Source organism: Paroedura picta, chromosome 1 (assembly GCF_049243985.1).
Source record: "Paroedura picta isolate Pp20150507F chromosome 1, Ppicta_v3.0, whole genome shotgun sequence".
In the NCBI taxonomy this organism is placed as follows: Eukaryota; Metazoa; Chordata; class Lepidosauria; order Squamata; family Gekkonidae; genus Paroedura; species Paroedura picta.
The window spans coordinates 99016049-99038576 of record NC_135369.1 but is presented as its reverse complement, the minus strand read 5'-3'; the positions used below and the strand labels follow the sequence as shown (position 1 = coordinate 99038576).

Below are 22528 nucleotides of genomic sequence, written 5' to 3'. Positions count from 1 at the left end.
AAGACTTTAACGAATCATCAAAGGATTTTGCAGCAATTCTTCAACGTCTACTTTCACATTTTTCTAACTTGAACATTACCCTGGTCTGTATTGTTGGTTTTTGAACTGCAGTGTTTGTTGGCATATGAATGATCAGGTCTTGATGCCAGATTTTTTTTAAGTGCATAGACAAATTATTCTACAACTTCTGTAAGAAATTGTTACACATTTTTTTTTGCAAACTGTACATACATAAATATGTATCTTTAATGCTTAACATTAATGATTTGTTCATAAAGCTTTCTGGGATCTCATTTATTACATCTGTTAACCTTTTTTTAACTATAAAAAGCGCCATTCAGATTTACAGCTTGTCCATCCAAAGCAAAAGTCGAAACATCATGCCCCACCACAATCCCCACACAAAACAGGTGGGTGGGAATGATACAATGCCTTACAAGCTCTTTACAATGTTATGTTACAATAGTTTCTAAAAGCTCTTTAACACCGTCTTGGTTTGTATATGTGTACTTATAAAATTTTATATTCACACACAGTGTAAATATCAATGATATAGTTAATGAAAGTTAGGGTAATGAATGAAGTCCTCCTTCAGTCTTACGTCCTTTGCTCTGCATAGTGTAGGGCACTCACCCCAAATAGCTGGATAATCCAGAGGGCTGGCCAGCGTTGGGGTGGGGGGTACCAGCACTTATTTCATAGACTTTTCAGTTGCAAAGGTGCAACCTGATGTTACTCACATGACACTTGAACTAATTTTATGCGGATGCATTTTTTGTTGAGTGTCTGGTCAAGCAGAGGTCACAGCTGATGTAACAGTGGGCTACCCTGTGGGATACACCCACATTTCAAATGTTCACTTCCCTGTCCTCTTTTCAGCTGCTTCATAAAGGTGGTGGGCCATTTGTATATCTTAGCATGGGGTGAAAGGAGCGAGCAAAGTTATTGGCCATGGCACAGCTGTAGTCTTCCTCTGTCATCGGCACAAGGCAGGCAAGACCAATCAGGAGCAGCAAGAGGAGCTGGAGTGGAAGCGCTGCTCTGAGGACTCTGAGGAGGAAGCACTGGTGCTGCTGCTGAGCTGGCTGGCCATCAGAAAGGGAGGAATCTGAGCCACCTCTTGTGGACCTGAGGAGAGAGGTCAACACAGAAATAAACTAACATTGTACTGTAAAGGACGTAATTTCATAAGTTGAATGGAATACCAGTTTAACTGTCATACGACCTCCACAACTGTAAAGACAACAAATACTTCTATCGTGTTCCATGCTGATTTAAAACAACCTTATTATATCAGTATCTAAGACTACAAACAGTAACAAACAATATTAATTGCTTTCAGAGAGATGGTTTTAGGATCAGGATGCAAGAGTAGACCTATTCCATTTTTTCCAACAATTTCAACAATTTTTTCCTTTTTAGCCAAGTAGCCCAGTCATTTCTGTGCCATGTAGTGAGCATAATATGCCGCTTCTAATTAGAAAGATTTTGAACATCCATATGCTATAGTACAGTGGGCATAGATTCATTTTGCATTGAATCAGCAATTAAAATCATGAATGAGCTATAGGTTAGACACTTTCTTGGTTGATATAATTTACAACCACAAAACAAGAATTCAGCAAAAAGTAACAAAGAACCGGACTCACTTGTCTTGACAAGGACTTTTGATTTCATAGTCAGGAAATACTATCCATCATTAACTGAAGAAAAAGTGTCTCTCAATGTTAATTTTCCAGTGGTGGTGGTTGGGAGAATGTAATTTTGTTGCTGCTGGAGGATTTATAGAGATATATCTTCCCATTCTCAAAAATCTCAAGAACTCCAGGAAGTTCTTTTTGCTAGATTTGCTAGACAATGGGGACTTGAATGTTCAAAGCTAACAAATGATTAACTTCTTGAAATGATAGGGCTGGCAAGAAATTCAAGATCAAAAAGGAAACCTTGCAGATTATTTACAGGCACATCACACAAAATAGGCTGGAAAACTGCTTAGTCTGGTATTAAGACCTTGTACTATGGATGTATTGAAATGATATGGCACATTTAACAGCATCAGAGAATTCTATATTAAAGTTCAATTATACCCAGCCTTCCACTGTCTGACAATGCCAACATGAGGAGTTAATGGGCCGAGAGAGAGACAAAGGGAACAGTCAGTGCTGCTAACTGCCATCTTAGTCCACATAACTTCTATCACTGACAGGACTATTTCCTCACATGACTCTTACTCCTTGGGCTTGGGGAGATGGGCACTCTGTATATGTGCACCTAATGAAGGAGATGGAGAAGAAAAGAGAAGGCGGTGGTGGCGGTGAGTTGGTTCTTATATGCCGCTTTTCTCTACCCAAAGGAGGCTCAAAGTGGCTTACAGTCGCCTTCCCTTTCCTCTCCTCACAACAGACAACCTGTGAAGTAGGTGGGGCTGAGAGAGCCCTGATATCACTGCTCAGTCAGAACAGCTTTATCAGTGGCGTGGCGAGCCCAGGGTCACCCAGGTGGCTGCATGTGGGGGACTGCAGAACTGAACCCGGCATGCCAGATTAGAAGTCTGCACTCCTAACCACTACACCAGGATAGCTCTCCAAACTGAAGATCAAGCAATCATGCTTGCTAGTCCCACCCTCTGCTGCACCCAACCTTCATGTCCTAGGCAGAGTCTGCACTTACTTTGTTTATTCCAATGTCAATCCTGTTGAATTCAGATCGCTTTGAACTTGGATCTTCCTCTTCCCCCCCATTGAAACAGGAAAGTGTTCTGCACGTGGTTAGGGTAGTTCAGAAGGGGGGGAGCCAAGCCTCTTTCTTTCTTTTCTTGAAGGGGGGGGGGGAGAAGCCAAGCAGGGAGCCTCTTTCTTTTCTTGGAGGGGGTGGGTGGGGGAGGATCGAAAAAGGCAGAGTAGAAAAATTCCAGGACCGACAGAAGTTGAAAGTAGGGGTTTCTCCTTTAAGGCAAGTTTATCACATGACCACCTGTGGCCAATCACGGGTCCTCTACCATGGAGTAGAGCCCAGATTCAAAAGAGCGTTTAATTATTGAGGCTTAAAAGCATTCTAAGATATCCGGATCAATCCTTCTTGCTGCAGAAGGAAATTTTAAATCGCCCCAAATCCAAACGGAAATCGCATTCTGTGTAGAGGGCAGGGACTGAATCGATCTGGGGTTGGAATAAAAACTCCGTGCAGCTTACACACTAGAGGTGCTGATTGCACAAGAAGCTCTATGTGCATACAGACAAAAGTCCATATGCTGTGAACATGTTATTTGAACCCATGAAAAATAGAGGATATGAATTGCTCATAGCCTATATATGCTGCATGCGTATAAACATCCTGTGTGGATGTCACTTCCAATTAATGGAGGTCAAATGTATGGGAATACAACCATAATGAAAACAGCACCATAGTACACTGTTCTAAAACATTTTTGTTGGAGAAACACTTTGTATTCTCTTGCTCATAATCTTCTACAATATACATCAGATGTCTGGAAAGCAGTTTTCATGCTGCCTTGTATTGGCCTTTTCTTTAGATATTTATATGCCTCTTTTCTCCTAGGGATCTAGAATGGCTTACAACATCATACTTCTCTCCTTCAATTCTCATAAGTACCCTGTGAGGTAGGTTGGGCAATATATATACCCTCACAGGGTAGGTTATATATAATATATATATATATTTGCTAGGGACACCTAAATTTAAACTATGGTCAAAAGTCACTTGGTGACTTTGGACCAGTCATAATCTCTCAGTCTTGCCTACCTCATAGAGTTGTTGTGAGGAGTATGCCATGTGAGCTCCCTGTAGGAAGGATGCTTAGGCTCTGTAGTAAGAGTATCAACTATGAATGCAGAAACATTGCAGATCCAATCCCTGCCATCTTCAGTGGGTGATGTGAGGACTGCTGCATGAGACACTGAAAGCTTCTGCTAGTTAGAATAGATGTTACTGAACTAGATGACCTTTGGGCCCTAGCTCACTATTAGATTCATGTGTGTGATGGAATACAGTTCATTACTACTGCTAATCTAAACCATTGAATGGTGCTGGGAATTGCTTTCATGATTCATGTCTCCCAGATACCATCAAGGCCTGAAGAACACCAGCTGCTCCAGATTCACCTTCTTTTAGGCTTCTTTAATTATGGGTAGCTGTCATGTATTAGCCATAAGGAATTGAGTTTTGCTGTTTGGCTTGTACTATCTTACTTGGCCTTGCTGAATTCAGGATCTGCTATTTGTCTACATTTAGTTTCTGATTTATCTATTTGCTTTTCTGTGTTTTATAAAATAGTAATTAGATGATTAATATGAATACCATCCTTAGTGGTTTCTTCTTATTTTTCATGTTTTGTTTTGACAGATTTTAACATCTGACTGACTTATCCAAGAGTCTCTTGCCTTTATATGGTTGTACTTCTCTCATTTAAACTACTAGTTGGGGTGGAACAAGTAGTAGATTTTCTGTCCATAGGCAGCAATCCTATTAGGGCCACTGGACTTTGTGGCATTTACTTGTAAATGAACATATCAAGATTGTGAATTTAGTATCTATAATGAGTAGTTAGATGACACCGGTGTTCGCTTCCTTTTTAAAAACATATTCAAGTTCACAAACATAAATGAGTAATAGGCCAAAGCTGTCAACATCCCTCTGCCTCAGAGGGACAAGCTACTGATACAGTTTGCACAAGGATGGGCCCAGTTGCCAGTTGGCCAGTCAGCTGAATAGAAATAGCATTGCCCTTTCTTCCTTTCCCACAAACTATCTGACCACTGATGTACTACAAGACAGATGGGCCAGGTGATGCTTGGCAAGGTTTCTGAATATTTTAAACTCCCCTAGACTTATTCTGCCTCAGCTTCAACTCTTCCTGCTGAACAGGGATAATTTTTGCTTGTTCATCTTCTTGGTTTTGTTAATTCTCTCTTTCCACATTTTATGATTTAGTCTGATTGTCTACATCTAAAACCTTTGGGATTTCTTTTTAATTACCTTATTTAGTTTCTCCTGCTTTGTTAAATTTTTCTCTAATAAGGAAGATTCCTTGTTCCAGTTTTTACTTGGTCTAGTTTACATTTTAAACATTTACTTATCTACTTTCCTTTTGGGCTTTGAAGTTGCTTTAGAGTCTGTAAGGGTTTTTAAAAATTCTTGATTGTTCAGTTTTGACTCATTACTGTCTTGTTTCTTAACTGCATGAATGTCTTGTTTTTATTTGACTTTTAAAGTTATTTCTCTTTTTGATCTTTATCAATCTCGTTTCCATTGCTATCATTCAACAGACTGCATTGTTTTAAGTAATTTTTTCCTGTCCACACAGTGCAGTACTCTGTTCTTTGTCTTAATTTATCTCTAGACTTTTATACTATTTAATCACTTTTCTTCTTCCTTCTACATATTATCTTGGTGTATCTTTATTACCTTTCTATAACTTCTTTTAGCTTTTCTGTTCCGTCTTCGCTAGGTTTCTATATTAAGTACTTTGCTTTGTTCTTAGTCCTTTCAAGTTTTTAAAAATTAAATCTTTGGGAATTATTTATTTGCGGGAGGAAAACCAAAAGGGAAAAAAACCCAACCTGAAAATCAAGCTAAGAACTTGAAAGGGGTTTCTCAATGGTAAAAAAATTGAGCAAATGAAAAATAAAACAAAACTATTTACTGCACAGTGTGCATAATTATATCACTAAAACAATATACAAAGATACCATTAAAAACTCAAATCTAGGCATACACCAACAAGATGAAACTGTACATCCAATTCCAAAGAATCACAATAATGGACACATATGTATAGTTACTAAAAGACCCTATGCTTTTTGACCCCGATGATCTTCTTCAGTCGTCAAAATTGTATTAACCTCAGGATTGAAATGCACTGGGCAGACATCTGCTGAACTGTTGAGTTTTTAATGATATCTTTGTACATTGTTTTTAATTTTATATGGAATGGGCAATAAATAGTTGTGTTTTATTATTTTTTTATTTGCTCAACCATAGGGTTTCTGGTCTACTTGCTGGAGGGCCACAAAGAATCATGGGCCTAGTAACTTCCTGCTCACAAAGTCCCGGATTAGTATTAAATAGCAGTACAACTGGCTTGCAGCACTGATTGCTGAGCAGGAATCTGCTGAGCTAACCCAAGATCTGAGTGGTAGATCATGGGAAAGATTATTTATTATAAATTAATTTCTGACATACTGGATGGCATAATTTTGGAGTAAAAATGGAGATCTAACATGTTCTGTTCAGCCCTAATTTCAAAATACCATAAGTATATAGTATATAAATGTAAAGGTAACCCCTGTGCAAGCACTGGGTCATGTCTAACCCTTGGGGTGACGCCCTCTAGCGTTTTCATGGCAGACTCAATACGGGGTGGTTTGCCAGTGCCTTCCCCAGTCATTACCGTTTACCCCCCATCAAGCTGGGTACTCATTTTACTGACCTCGGAAGGATGGAAGGCTGAATCAACCTTGAGCCGGCTGCTGGGATTGAACTCCCAGCCTCATGGACAGAGCTTTCAGACTGCATGTCTGCTGCCTTGCCACTCTGCGCCACAAGAGGCTCTATATAGTATATAGTAAATATATACTATATAGTCTATAGTAAATACCAATTTTGTTGCCTAAAGTGCCTTGGGGTCTTAATTTAGGCTGTGTGCTCTTCCCCCAGTCCTAATTAATTCTTTCGGAGATCTAAGTAGTCAGTGTTCTTACCAATTTGTACTATCCTGGTTTTGGGGAGTTGGATTAAGATTGGGGGAATGAGTGCTTCTGACCACAATTCTCTCCCTCCAGGATACCTAAACAAGTAAAACCAAATTCCTCCTCTCCAGTTTCCTTTTAACTAACAATCAAATGTCTGCAGGCTCGTATGCCTCTCAGAAGCAGCTTACCAACTAGTACTTTTCTGCATAAATGGGGAATCCTCTGAAAATATAGAAGCCTTTACCTTTCCTATGGGAGGCTCCATTTTACCCCACTCAGCGACATATACATATACCATATGTCAGGTATGCTCTTAAGAGTATTGCTGGAAATATTCAGTTGCTCTTCTTTTTAATTTTTCTTTCACTTACTACAGCTACTTTATGTTATTTCTCCATAATTGCTTTTGTCACTTTTAAATTAAACCTTTCAAAGTCTGAATTTTATCCTTCCTCAAGGCCTTATGTTTCTTTATGTATTCTGTTTCAGCTGTTATCATTTTCCAAGATTATCAGTGAAACTAGAGATCTTGATGTTGTTATGAGAATTTCCCTTTAGTGGAGGTGCAAGACACTTTGCCATCTAAGGCAATTACTAGAGACATACACCAGAAAAAATCAAATTTTTGGGATTCCAGTTTTTCTGATTCATTAAAACTTGAATAATCTGAATTACTGATTTGGTAAACTGAATTCGAGTTTGGCCAATTCAATAAACTCTAATCAGATCACTGATCTGCTGTTGAGAGAAGCCTCTCTGTGGATTAGCTCTTTGGTGGCCCTGGAGAATTAAGTTCCTTTTTATGCCTGCAACTGACCTTTCCTGCATAGCTTGGGCTGTGCAGGGAGCGTAAAGACAGATTTGGAGTCTGCAGAGCCCACTCCAGCAGAGTTTGGAGCCTGGGAATGGAACTCAGAGGTCTGCTGACAAGTAAGCCCAGTGCCCAGCCTCTCTATTCCTTCTGCAGGGTTGGGGAGGTTGGGCACAGGGATGACAAGTCAGCTCCAGGCCCACACACCCCAATCCCATCTGGCAAATCCTGTTACTATCTGCTATCACTAATTCCTTCTTTTGGGATGATTCTACCCACAACCCTGAAATTTTTCTCTTGAGTACTCTTATAGTTGGATTTCCCCATTATTCTCACTTTAAACCTCTTCCTTCTGTCTTGTATTTTGTCCTCATATTTTTCTGTATGCAAATACAATGTTTTTCTGCTTCTGATCACACTGATTGCTTTTTCTGTCTCATGTTGGATTTCAAATCACTTTATTTACTTTTCAATGCATCGATTTGCCAGTTTCTTTTTATCTTCCATCCTCTATACTAGCGATCCCCAACCTTTCTCAGGTCAGGGACTGCCTCCAGGGTGAGGGGAGAGCTGACGGCCTGGGTGCTGCAAAAACGTGCATGTAGAGTTGCTGCGCTTGTGCATTTTCGCCACCAGGGGCGCTAACGTGCATATGCGGCAACTGCACACATGCACGTTTGCGTCACTGGCATGCCGGCGGCTGCACCTGCCTCTTCCCTTCCTTCTCGCTGCGGGCGAGGGGAGGCAGGCGCGGCTGCCGGCGGCCTAGTACTGTGGCCTTTGCGGCCCGGCACCCGGTCATGGACCGGGGGTTGATGACCCCTGCTCTATACATTCACATTATTAGCCTTCATGGTATGCTAGTTCTCTCTTTTCATTTAATCTTGTATTTTTCTTCTGGCACATATGAACATGATGTCCTCTAATCACTTATTGGGGGGATGCATGGCCAATTAATACTTATTTGATTATTTTTTCTTGTGTAAAGTAAGTTCCAGTACTCATCTATTCACCAGTTTTAAATTATATTATTATTCTGTCATCTATATGAGAGTATAGGCTTACTTGGACAGGTTCCTTTTGGCTAGTGGGTTCTTCACAACATCTAGTTTTGTAGGTACACAGCAAATAATAAACATTATTCTTTATTTAATGTTTGAGTTGCAAACATTTTGGCAAACTGTCTACAGCTAATTAGCACTAACCATAGATTTCAGAGGTCATCCTTTCTTAGGGCATTTTAAACATTTCACATAGCTCAAAATTCCATATTGCATAAACTAGATCATGCCAAACTATAGGAAACTAAAAATAGATCTCTGAAAAGAGTAAATGATAAAATATGAATGTAACAAATATGTTAAATAGTATGCTTTTCAGTTAAAAGGTAAGCCCACCTTAAAACTGGGTAAGAAAATCCATCTTATCATAGAATCATAGAGTTGGAAGGGGCCATACAGGCCATCTAGTCCAACCCCCTGCTCAACGCAGGATTAGCCCTAAGCATCCTAAAGCATGCAAGAAAAGTGTGTATCCAACCTTTGCTTGAAGACTGCCAGTGAGGGGGAGCTCACCACCTCCTTAGGCAGCCTATTCCACTGCTGAACTACTCTGACTGTGAAAATTTCTTTCCTGATATCTAGCCTATATCGTTGTACTTGAAGTTTAAACCCATTACTGCGTGTCCTCTCCTCTGCAGCCAACAGAAACAGCATCCTGCCCTCCTCCAAGTGACAACCTTTCAAATACTTAAAGAGGGCTATCATGTCCCCTCTCAACCGCCTTTTCTCCAGGCTGAACATTCCCAAGTCCCTCAACCTATCTTCATAGGGCTTGGTCCCTTGGCCCCAGATCATCTTTGTCGCTCTCCTCTGTACCCTTTCTTGTAGCCTTGCAGGTCTTTTTATCCAAGGCCATTATGGCCATGCATCATTATCTACAGGAAGTGATATTATCAGCTGTAAACAATATAATTAGGAGGAAAGTGGTCTAGATATAACTGAAATAAAGTGCAGTTGTACAAGTGTGGTTTTTTATGATGTAAGAGAAGCATCCAAATCATGCTCATATATTTTCTGTTTCTAGGAACAATATTTCAGAAGCTCTAATTCTAATGTATAGGTTCTATAATTCTTTGAATTAGATCAGAAGCACTTATGGATGGCTATACCAATAATTACTGAACTCTTGTTATTGAGATCTGTATGTGTGAGGGTGAAGGTGATCATTTCTGATTAGGTCAAATAATGATTAAGATGCAGACTGAGGATTTTGAGCTAAGCAACGCAGAGGCAGTGCTCCACTGATGAATGTCAGGCACATTCTGCTTATTGCAATATGTTGAGTATAAAGCAGCTAGTGCTGGAGATATGCACTCCATAACAGTGCGGTATCTCCACAACATGCTGCTGAAATGGACGGAAGGAATAACAATCAAACATATCTCCTTGAGATACAATAATATGAATACTTTGCCAAACAATTTCATAATCTGACCTGATTTTAAAGTGCAGCTAGTTGTTTCAATTCATTAAAAAAACTGTTTCTTGTAACAGAGTAGTCTTGTGTGCCGGAATCCTAAACTCTGTAACAAACTTCTCTTTTGGTTTTTTGTTTGCAAAAGTAGCAGCAATGTAGCAGAGATGCAAAATCACCATGTGGCTTGGCAAGGAAAACTTAACAGCCAGCTTGTATCTCTCTCTTTTGAACTTCATTGTTCTAAGCTGTAAGAGCAGTATTAGTTTTGCCTATCACTAATTTTCCTTTGGTAGCTGACTAATCCAGGACATATTAACCTCCACATTTTGCACAGGGCTGAACAAAAGCACCAACAGTGAAGTCCAGGTTAGCATTTGGTGTACAAAGTGCTTTCCTAATCACAACCTTCTTGTTCTGACCACCTATCCACTGCATCTTTTTACTTGTGAAAGCCAACACAGTTCTTCAAATCTGGGTTACCATTTGAAATGAAAAGTGACATAAAAGAACATGGTACTTGATTAATAGTTTCTGAGACAAGCAAGAGAAATCCAGGGTCTAGCGAGGGCTGGACAGAAGGCTGCATGTGATTTGGCAGAACCTGCAACTTGTTTTGAGAGAGTATCTTGCCAAAGATGTATCTTCTAAATTAACAAGATGCTTTTGTCTTAAGTTCATTTTTAAAAAGACCGTACTGTTCATTTAACTTACCAGAGCAAAATATTGTGGCTTGAACAACTTGGTTTCCTGCTATATGCCCACTTTAGCACAGGTAGCTGATCCAGTGCAAGATCAAATAGAAGGTACTCTGATCAGAGGTGTTTCAAAGTAGTAAAGAACACCGTGGTGACTTTGTACTCTTTTTATCAGTTAAAAACCACATTACATATCAGCTACAACCTGTCTGGCTTGTGTGCTTGATTAACTTCCCTATTCAGTAAAAATGCATTTGTTTTCCATGCTTGTCTGAATGGCAAATTTATTATTATGTTATACAACTAAGAGATGTGTAAATAAACAGTATTGCAGAAAGTTAATCTGAGAGGTGCCACATAGATGCCATAGTTAAAACACAGGCAAGCCATAAAGCTGCAAAATCCTATTCAAGTGCCTGTCGGCTCACCACATAACACTTGCAGTATCAAAATCGTCCAGGAGTGCATATGCAAAGTGCAAAGAGGGAAGGAAGAGGAGAAATGGTGGACACAGAAAGCCCCCTTTTCCAGACTATAGACGTCTCAATCTTTCCGTGCCCACTTTATTCCCTGGGTAATTCAGAAGGCCCACATGGTTTGTTGTTCTTTCTTTTAATCATGCCCAGCCCAATACTCATTGAAAGCACAAATATGTCTTTAACAAAACAAGAAGTGACTGAAAAATGTTCCTACTACTTTCTGGTTCTTAATACTTTCCAGTACTATGTTATGCTCCCCCAAATTATTGGGTGAATAAAAAATCCATAGGAGATGCATAAATGTGTTCCATTGGTGAAAATTGACTTTCAGAGTGTCTTTTATGGTCTATAATCACCTTTTTGTGTGAAGAAAATGGGAGAAAGGGTTGAGATTCATGAAAAGTGCTGGCAAGGGTGGGAAAGAATAGCGTCAAGTGTAGACACCCATTTTTGTGTGTTTTAAGTTACCAACACATTTTTATGCTTTATACTTTGGTTATGTGGGCTACAGATTTATTTTAAGAAATATGACAGAACTTAATTTTGCATTAGATGCCACATTCTGTGCTCCACAATGCAGTAACAGCCAAGCAGTTTTTCCAAATACATTCTTTTGCTACCTTTTTTTGCCTTTCAACAAACTGATTTTGACATTTCCAAGTAGATGGAACTTTTTTTTGAGGGGGGAGGGAGGAGAAAAGCACTGAATATATTTCCTATCCCAATGGCTTGTTTCTTGACAGCAAAGTGGTACAATCCTAAAGGCACACACTGTACATGGCTGGGAAATTTTAAGGCATACTAAATAGCACATGGCAATGAGGTAGATAACTGAACTTGTTCCTCCCCTCCTCATAGTTTATATGCCAAAAAACTGAAGGAATGGACATCAAGTGTAGAATGTGTGATTTATTGTTTGAATGCTTGATTAATGACCTAAATATATCTGTCAGGCTTTCCACCTTTAAAATGTATTAAACTGAGCTCAAAATAAAATAAAGCACAATCCAGCATGCCTAAGTCTCGTGAAATAAATTGGCCTTGAGCAGTTAACTGCACATTTTAGCATAGATTTCCATGAGACCAAAACCTTCCTAATTTTTATTTGACTGCACTGAATCTAGGAAGTATTTGGCAAAAATATTTGCACTTTTCAGTTGGTTGCTCGCTCTGTATTTTAGATTCTGGCTGTAAAAAATAATCAAATTTTGACCCTGCAACAAGACCTAGGATAGGAATGTGTGTCTAAATTCAAGTGCTCTCTGTTACTTCTGCGTAGGGCATGGCAGGAAGAAATAGGTCAAGGACACAGAGTGAATTGATTGGTAAAAGAGTGAAAGGAGACATAAACACACAAACATCAAATCACACTGACAACAGACTGCAGAAACACTGTTAGCTGCAGGGAAGACACGTTGCTGGACACAAGGTGAAAGTTGAAAGCCATAGCTGTTCAGTGGGTTGCTCTGCTGATCTCCAAATGACCAGCGTATGTATGTAAGCACCTGGCTGAGTTAAGACTATGGTTAGTATGCTGTAACTGCAATGGAGCTGTCTCAGTAGAGGAAAGGTATATTGTTGCTAAATCCTCAGTTTCAGTGTTCCCAGTTTTGGGCTATCCCTGGAATCAAGAAATTAGAAAACCCACAAACTGAGCAAAGCATTACAAAATTAAAATGGAAAGATAAACATGGGTGATTGTGGTTTGATTCAGATCTGTGGGTTTTGTGAATTCTGATAGACTGTATTGGTGTAACACCTGCCATGATTTAATATCTAGAAACAAAGAGGATGATAAAAGCCTTTGCCACAGATCAAAGAGCAGCAGAAAATAGGATCTTAATGAAAAGACCATGAATGCTCTGAAAACATCCATGTGATCAAATGCCTTTAACGAATTGAAGTGTAAATTTGGAAGCAAACATTGCATAGTACAGAATTATCAAAACCTCTATTTGTACAAAAAGCTTTGCTTGCATAAATTGTTTTTTACAGGATATGGTCTCCACTAACAGCATAATGTCTGTCTTTCTGGAAGGACAAGCATGGATAGGTTCGTCCCCCTGTCTGGGCAGTTTCCATCATCCTCTTGGAATTCTAGAACAGAGTGCAGAAACTAGGAGAATAAGGTACCTGCTATGTGGACTGCTGACAGAGGGTCCAGGCTGTGATACACTACATTTGCCTCGTGGCTGTTTGCAATGAACAGGGGTAAAGAAAGAAGAATGTTCAGTCCAGGCAAATAAAGACAAGCTACTGATGAAAATAAATTAAAAAGTGCAGCAAAGGAAACACAAAATCAAATGAAGTAGCTAATTCCCACAAATCAAGGAAACTGGCTTTTCTGATCCAAGCTGAATGTGAAATTAATTGGAACATTCAACATGAATTTTAAAATGACACTTTTAGTCAATAAAACAGAACACAGAAAGTGCAATGCATTTAACAAAACCTTTTGAAAAAACATCTTATGCAACTGGTAGGATAAATGTATGTTTAAAAAAAATTATGCTCCAAAGGTTATGCTTTAAAAATAAAACCCCTTCTGTCCTTGGCATTGCCCCTACAGTTTTAAGAGTTATCGGCCATTGATTTATGGACAGCCTTCATACAGTCACTATTTCTCAGACTAACCTACTTAACAGGTTGTTGTAGGGATAAGATGAAGCAAAGATTGAGGCTAATAATAATAATAATAATAATAATAAATTGATATCTGCACAGTAGTATGCTTCTCATTATTAATGTATCCTTAGACCAGTCAACTGATCAAAGGAGATATGCAGAAGATGGTTAAAATATCCTATTAGTGCGGAGGCTGCTCAATGCTACAGGCACACACAGTGCTGGTTAACAACATAACAGAGGGAATGCTTGCACCATAGTCATGATCTCCAGATGGTTACTGGAAGTGCTGAGGAAAAGACCCCTATGACATGCTAATGCTTATGTCTAAAATAGGAGCTGCTGTCATGTGGATGTAATTTTAGCTGACTCACACATGACTGTCACTATGGCACTGTTAAGATATAATGATAAAGTATGGTTTGTTGCTATGGTAATGAGCGTGAGAATCTCCAGTGTCATATACTAGGTTCTCTCCCTCTGTGCAAGCTCTGTCAATGAAAGACTTCTAGATCCGGTTTGCATTCTTCTTTACACATTAGGATCCCAGATCAAGTCATGACAAAGTATGTTTTGCCATATATACAGCAGTCTGTCATAAGTGGTTGCATATGAGGAGAAGATGAAGGTTTTGTAGGCTTGTTCATTTAAAGCTCATTTTCTGGTTTGGCTATAGTGACTGAGTTATGAATAAGTAGACTTCCCTTAGTGATAACTATGCATGTGCATATGGTTCACTCAAAATGGAAAAGAATCCCCCCCACAAATCTTATCAGCATTTTTCAGTATTTGTAAGATGAATGCATATTCTCTAATCTCTTGGACTACCAGAATAGCTGCTCTGAATAAAATTATTTTGGCTTTTATTTGGGCATGTTCAGCAGCTATACTCCTGAAATGGCTGCCAGCCATTTAAACTTATCAGCTTGACTGGTCTGCCAATCAGCTGTGTAAACTTAACATTCCAAAGGGAGGGAAGGAAAAGGGAACACTGAAGTGGCTACTGGCCATTTACACTTAACAGCTTGACTGGTCTGCCATCCAGCTGTTAAGTTTAAATGTCTGGCAGCCATTTAAGTCCTTCTTTTTGCTCCGCCCCCTGTTCCAAAAGGAAGGAAATGAAAGGGGCTGCTCAAATGGCTGCCAGCTGGCGGGGCCCCAGCACAACTCGGGCTTATCCAGAGGAGAGACTCCTCTTTGCAGGACTGGCTTTTTGGTAGACATTTAAATGGACCTCAGTCCCTTTAAATGCCTGGGAGCCAAAAGAATTTGGCTATCTCAAATATATTCTGAATCCCAATACCATATAGTATTGAGATTTGGGAATATCAGGAAATACTGATTTTTGGGGGGTCCAATATACCTGAACCTGAAAAATACTGGGCGGGGGGGGGGGGGTTGTATACATGCCTAATCTTAACTACATGACAAAATATAGTATTAGTTAATTTCAAAACAGTAGTAACAAAGAGCTACTTTTTTGTTATTACCTCAGTTTTGTTTAGTGCCAATTATACGGTTGTGATTGAGAAACTAATTAGAGAGAAATACCTGCCGAACTAAGGAGTTTGAGTTACTAGCCTGATAGTTCATATAATGATTGGAGATGATAAAAACAGTAATGTCTACCAACAAAAGAGTGTTGAGTTAGAGATGACAAACATAGATTTAAATATTATGATGGAAAGCATTCTAACTACAATTCAGTGACTGCTCATAGCTTTCTGTAGCAAATCACCTTCCCCCACCCCTAAAGTTTGTCAACCATATTTATGGTATCATGACATTTATTAGTAAGCATGTCTAGTGCTAAAAATGAAAATAATGACCCAGGAAACAAAACTGTCATAATTTATGCTGATCTCTTCTCTTGAAAAGCCAGTGTTCCTTTGCATTCTCAAACTAGGATCTAAAGGAAACTAGTGAATGTAGTAAAATCAATTCCAAGAGGCTGTAAAGGTCATAAGCACAGAACTCAGATGTTTTATAAGAATGCAAATGAAAGTTGACAGTTTTTTAAAAGCTAAGGAAAGCTGAACCATAATTAATTAAAACAAATGAAAAAGGAATGAAAACCCAGTTCTGTACAAGGCTCAAAGTGAGGAGCAGCATACCATGTGGCATACTGACTGGCTTGTATTATATTCTAGTATAGTGGTCTCTAACCTATCCATTACCAGGACATGCCTTTTTAACCTGCAGGTGACAGCTAGGGCTCCCTAAGCAACAATGCTCTGACATCAAAGTCATCTGATATGAAAAGGAGAAGCCAGGGTTTCAGTCCCTACTGAAAAACGATCCTTGCCATTGCCATGATTTCACCTGACCAGTCTTGTTGCGGCTCTTGGCAGAGAGCCAGGGGGAATGTTGGCCAGGATTTCTATGCATGTAACTTGGCAGCAGTTTCTTTCAAAAAGCTTAACAGAAATGTCAGCTCCTTAGAGGGCTCATGACCCACTGGAGGGTCCTGACCACTGTTCTTAGTTAACAAAGATGCCACACTGCAGCAAGCACAAGACAAAAAATTCTGAGGGGACTGAAGATCTACTTTAGTACCGAATAATACATGTATATTCTGCTCTTCCTCAGGAAAAATAAACTCTCCTTCAGTAGTCAGTGTGTTATATTCATATTTCAAGAAATTATTCTCTTGCCAAAACAACTTGTTTTCTCAGTCTAAGAGACCAGCTGTGAACTGAGAAAATAAGTTGTTTTCATTGCTGCAAGGCAGAGAAACTTTACCCTGAGGAAGTGCAGTGCAACTCAAAATGTGCATTCATTGAACTTTTAGACAAATAACAAAATTGATTTCTCCTCCTCACCCAGGACATGTTCCTTTCCCTTTGATATGGAGAAGCACATCTAGCATGTTTCCAGATCAGGCGGTATTGTCATGATGTCACTCAGTTGCATTCTGCACTCTTAAGCCTTCCACGAATGATTCATATGGGAGGCCACTTGAGTTAGTGTACCATGTGGCAATTGGCATGTGCTGCAGCACTTTTAATTGCAGTTTTGACAATTTCCATGTCCTACAAACAACTTGCCATTAGGGGTGCACATTTTTTTCTTTAGACAACATTTTTTTGGTTCAGGTCTATTGAACCTGAAAGAATTTGGGGATTTCTGAAATGTTCCAGATTCCAGTACTGGTACTGTATTTGGATCCATGATTTTTCTAAAAAATCCTAATTTTTTGATCCAAAAGACTGAGAAAATATTCTTTAAAAAAAAAAGCTAATGCAAAACTGAGCTGGCGGGAAACGATTCGCTCCCCATGGTCATAGCTGATCCTGGCTGGACTCACTTCTCCTGCAATCCTGTTTTAACCAGGCTGCAGGTGAAGCCAGAGCAACGCCCAGCCTGTGGCAAACAATCTGCTCCTGGCATCACAACAGATCCTGGGCTGCAGCAGAAGCTCGCCCCAAGCTGAGCCAGCGGGAACAGTCTACTTCCCACTGGCATAGCTGATCCTTGGGCAGTCTTCTGCAGCTATCCTCTTCTTTACATTTTAAAGGGACTACAGTAGAAGCCCGACAAACAGTTGAGAGAGCAATCTGCTCTAGCCTCTCTGCAGTTCTCAAAATCACCTGGTAACTCTCAAATATAGCTGGTATTATTTTGAGATTTTTTTGGGTTCTGTTAACTGAGATCAAGCATCCTGCCGAAGTGAGTGAAACGACTGCAACTGTTCTGGAACAGATTTGTTACATTTCTTTTCCTAGAATGAAATACAATGGAGACAGGACACCATATCATGATACACTTGCCACACTCTGAGTCTTGTGTTTTAAGTATATATACATATATATAGCATTTTTTTATTTGGATTTCATGCAGGGAAAGAGATGCAGAAGGATTTGGGAAGCAGCATTTTTGGAGGGAAAATTCTTCTGGGTTTGTGCCTTTTTCTTGCCTATGAGGAGACAATGTAGTCCTTTCAGCTGGCTACAGCTACCTGGTGTTACAACCCAAGAGCTGGCAGAAGGTGTCTGGTATGACATTACCGTTCTCTGTCTGCTTGGAGTACTCCTTCCAGACACTGGACTGAGAGATCCCGAAGTGTCCAGCTCATCTGCTGATGACCAGGAGGACAGGTCCTAAGGTTTAGAATCAATGAAATTTAGAAAGCGCACAAAATTAGATTTTAAGGAACAACATGTCCATGAAAATAGGGAAGAAGACAAAAAGCGAACTCTAACTACAGGCAATTTGGGGTCAGTTACATAGCTGGCAAAGACATGCATGCAAGAATCCTAACTTGCTTTGGTCAGGGAAATGTTATTTCTGTCCTAATCAAGATTTTTTTTTAAAATAGCACTTTATTGGTTTTAAAAGCTAAAATAAAAATATCCCACAGGTATTGCAGATCTTATTTTTGCACATACAGCTATACCAGACAGACTGACAATTAATTACATTACAATTACAGTACAAAACAATTTTTAGGAGAAACTGAAGGTGAGTGACTGCATGCAACAGCAAGTCACAACTATAAAACTCCACTTTTAAGAACTCAAGCTGATGTGTGGTAATTTTCTTCACATGTCAGGTACTGGGCAAAGATTTGATGGCTATAGGTATAAACAAACAAAAATACTTTGCCAAAAGTATACATATTTAGACTGCAGCTATATAGCAAAATATACTTTAAAGAGACTGAAGATACGAAATGCATCTACTCCATGGGACATGACAGAATAACTTACCAGCTGACTGCTTGAAATATCAAGAGTTTTCTCCAATTCCTTAATGTGATGTGTGACCTCTTTCAGGAGTAGTTTAAGTCTGTTTCCGATGACATGGACTTTCTCTTTGGCCTCTAGGCAATCTTTGCCCTCAGCATTGACTAGCAGTTGGCAGGACATGTCCTGAAGAGATGCCACTTTCAGCTGGGATTCTAGCAGCTCACGTCGGATTTGCTGTTAGAATGAAAAGGGCACATTTGTAGTTTAAATAAATGAAGGAAGAACAGTATGAAAATCAATAAAGTGAGGAAGTGAGGACACTGCTTTCTTGAGCCGCATTTTCAAGACTGGGAAAGGCACTGTCATTACAATAAGACACACATTAGAACTGTAAATGCACAAAACAGGTGAGTGCTGGGCATTCAAGATTTGCGGAATGATGTTAGCAGCTCCTGTCTCATCCATCAAGGTCATTATTTACAGGGTTTCCACTATACAAAAAAACAAACAAACAAAATTCCAACTAATTAAAAAAATGTAAACAAAATTCCATCCGTGATTTTTCATGTAAATAATTAGCACTGTGCGTTCCCTTATTTTATTTATTTGGAGGCTTAAAGGGATAATAACAGAGGCCCCAATAATTTAATAGCAAGGCTTAGACATACCATGTACTTTCTAAGAAGAAGTTTTAATGGTTTCTGGTCTCCCTCTATTATTATTCTCCCCAGAACCCTGTTCTGATGTTTACTAAGGCAAAGATACAGTACCATTAGTAGTCTGTGATTATCATGTAGAGTATCAGAATCCTCGTTTGGATTAATAGGCAAGATCTCATTTTTCCTCCTGTCAATGTTCTCCAACCACAGCAACAAACTGTGGCTCATCTCATGGAAATCCTAGAAGTGAGAGGTGAAGGATTAAGTTTTCTATATCAACAGGGAAAGTTCTTGATTATAATTTTTAGTGCTGTGGGGAACTACACGTAAACCAGGTGTAGCCATTCTCATTCAACTGATCCAACAATGTTTGGAATTAGTTTTGACCGCTAAAAAATCTTATCTCTCTGCTACACTAACAGCATGAAGATGGGACATGGCAAAACATAGATTTCAGGAATATGTATGTTCAGGAATAGGAAATGTACAACAGACTTCACCCGGGACTCAGTTGTATAAATGTTAGGCTTCTATAAATGAAAAATGTCTGCATGCATGTCTCTGGCTAATATATTCAAGGCAGGATGTGATGATTCACATAGTCATTTAGGATAATGAATGCAATAGGTTCGACAATGTCTTCCAAGTATCCCACAGGAATGATTTTCTCATGGATCAAAACAGACCTGACATTGCATCAGAGCATTCTGTAGTGAACAGCGCCACTCTTCTAACATACTGCATACATGGTCCCAGCGCATGTTCATCTGAGATAGCCGTTCCTGTAGCTTCTTATTCTCCTCACTGTCAGACTGCATAAATTCTGTGCTGCACAAGTTGATGGACAAAATGATGGCTTTGCGGTTATCAACAGCTTTTTGTAGCTCCTGGGGAATACAAGGTGGAAAGGGAAGCTTTGATATAGGAAACATATTGCAGAGTTTTAAGAATAAGCTAGTTCCACCATCTCTCTCTCAACTTTTTAACATGTAAAGACATGTTAAGATACTTATTCCCCATACTTAAGATGTTTGGCAGATGGGCAGTAAGAGCCTACTTTATAATGTTCCACATTTAGTATTTACCTCAGAATAACCAGTATCTTCAGTAATTTGGGAAAAACAACAAGAGCTGGCTCTTTCTTAAAAAAAACCTGGTTGTGCATACAACTTGTATATGAAAGGCAGGGTACAGATGATCAAGCTCATAGGAAGCACAGTTTTCACTAGCTTGAAAAAATGAAAAGGAGAAGCCCTTTTCTGAGGTTTTGTTGATGACAGTTTTGAACTGAACAGGATGGATTTCACTTTTGTAGGTAGGAAAAATCAAATGCATCACTATAGGATGGGTAAGACTTGTCTTGGTAGTAGTATGTGTGAAAAGGATTTGGGGGTCCTAGTAGACCATACACTGAACATGAGTCAACAGTGTGACTCGATAGCTAAAAAGGCAAATGGGACTTTGGGCTGTATTAAAGAAGTACAGTGTCCACATCACGCGAGGTGATGTTACCACTTTACTCCATTCTGGTTAGATCTCACTTGGAGTACTGTGTTCAGTTTTGGGTTCCACAACTGAAGAAAGATGTAGAGAAACTGGAGCGTGTCCAGAGGAGGGCTACAAAGATGGTGATCGGTTTGGAGACCAAGTCATATGAGGAAAGATTGAGGGAGCTTGATCTGTTTAGCCTGGAGAGAAGAGGACTAAGAGGTGATATGATCACCATCTTAAAATACTTGAAGGGCTGTCATATAGAATATGGAGCAGAGTTGTTTTCTGTTGCTCCAGAGGGTTGAACCAGAACCAATGGGTTAAAATTAATTCAAAAGACTTTTCAGTTAAACATCCGGAAGAGGTTCCTGACAGTCAGAGCGGTTCCTCAGTGGAACAGTCTTCCTCGGGAGGTGGTGAGTTCTCCTTCTTTGGAAGCTTTTAAGCAGAGGCTAGATAGTCATCTGACAGAAATGCTGATTTTATGAATTTAGGCAGATTGTGAGTGGGTGGCAGGAAGGGATGTCCCAGTGTTTGTCTCTTGTGGGCTTTCCTTGAACACCCAGGGAATTGCTAATTGCCGCTGTGGGATGGTAGGTGAATTTCCTCCTGCGTGGGAGGGATTATTTGGGCATGAAATTGGGGTCACTGTGGGTAAGCAGTTAGTTGTGAGTTCTTGCATTGTGTAAGAGGTCACTTCCAACTCTATGAATCTATTATTCTATCTGCTGAAAGGGAAATGCAACACAAATAAGAGTCAGAGATTAGAACTTACTTTAAGTTTTTTAATCCGGAGTTCGATAGTATGTATATCTGTGCTGAGATCAAGGCAGTGTAGTTGTTCCAGCTCCTCTTCAGTTTTCCCCAGCCAAACCCAGACATTGTTTAGGTCAGAACTGAATTGTTGCCACTGCTGTAGATTCTGCTTCATCCTTAGTTCCTTACTTAAAGCCTGAGCCTGGATTAACTCCCATCGATCAATCACACCTATGGAGAGAGCCATATATTAAAAGCATAATTCCTGACATTCTATCTGACTCTCCCAGTGGTCTATCACACTCTAGCATGACTGTCATTCTATGATAGTTGCACCCTTTTAAACTCGCTGACTTAAATGTGCCAACAATGGTATATTTCTAGTTAGGATGGCATTGCAGGTAGACTTGATTTTTAATGACTGGAATGACCACAGTGCTCCTCTTTACTTTTACCCATATATGTTGTGGTGGGAACAAAAATCTGCCCTCTATGCTGATACCAAAAAGACTTATCTCTGTGTAAAGGGTTTAGCCACTTCAAACACCTATTTGATGAACAGAACTTTGACTCTTGAAAGCTTATAACCTGAACATCTTATAGCTCTCTAAGGTGATACTGCACTCAAATTTAGCAACCTTGAGCAGGTTCTGTGGAGAGCTGGCACACACATTTCCTGAACAAATAAATAGTAATCATACAGAAATATGCTGCAGCCCCAAGGAATCTTTTGAATATATAACCTTATGGATCAGCATTTTGCTAGTATTTACACCGCCCGTGGTGCCACGGGCCCCAGGGACTAAATAAAGCCGTAAGGGCTGTGTAGGAGGAGTTAGGGCGGGCTCGGTCCGGGATGAGGAAGGGTGCCGATTGGCCCCTTCCTCTTGACGGACCATCGGCCGATTCCCACCCCACTCACAAAGCGCGCAAAGCGCGGCTCGCAGTTGCTTCCTTGCCGGCGGACTGACGCGTCGGAGGCGCGAAGGACAGGGAGCCCCCGGCAGTCGCTCCCTGTTCGGCGGCTTGCGCATGTGTGGGCTCTCACTCCCGGAAGAGGGAGCACAAAGAGCCACCACTCAAGAAAGCTACTGTGAGCCACGCAAAGCGCGGCTCGCAGTTGCTTCCTTGCTGGC

At 40.0% G+C, this 22528-nt stretch overlaps 1 protein-coding gene across 15 annotated transcripts in view; it reads right to left on the bottom strand.

Moving 5' to 3' along the window:
• Positions 1-228: 228 nt before the first annotated feature.
• The window catches only part of SYNE1 (spectrin repeat containing nuclear envelope protein 1), a 493810-nt gene continuing 471510 nt past the window's right edge, over positions 229-22528 (bottom strand). For 14 of the 15 annotated variants that reach the window (XM_077349398.1, XM_077349413.1, XM_077349457.1 and 11 more), the window contains 7 exons: positions 21412-21623; positions 19832-20032; positions 19257-19385; positions 18508-18720; positions 17806-17898; positions 13307-13365; positions 229-1128 (listed from right to left, as the gene is read on the bottom strand). In XM_077349398.1, the coding sequence (XP_077205513.1) occupies positions 885-1128; positions 13307-13365; positions 17806-17898; positions 18508-18720; positions 19257-19385; positions 19832-20032; positions 21412-21623 (1151 nt within the window). In that variant the 3' untranslated portion in view covers positions 229-884. The remainder of the gene's footprint in view (positions 1129-13306; positions 13366-17805; positions 17899-18507; positions 18721-19256; positions 19386-19831; positions 20033-21411; positions 21624-22528) is intronic. The other variant, XM_077349465.1, reaches the window with a different exon arrangement.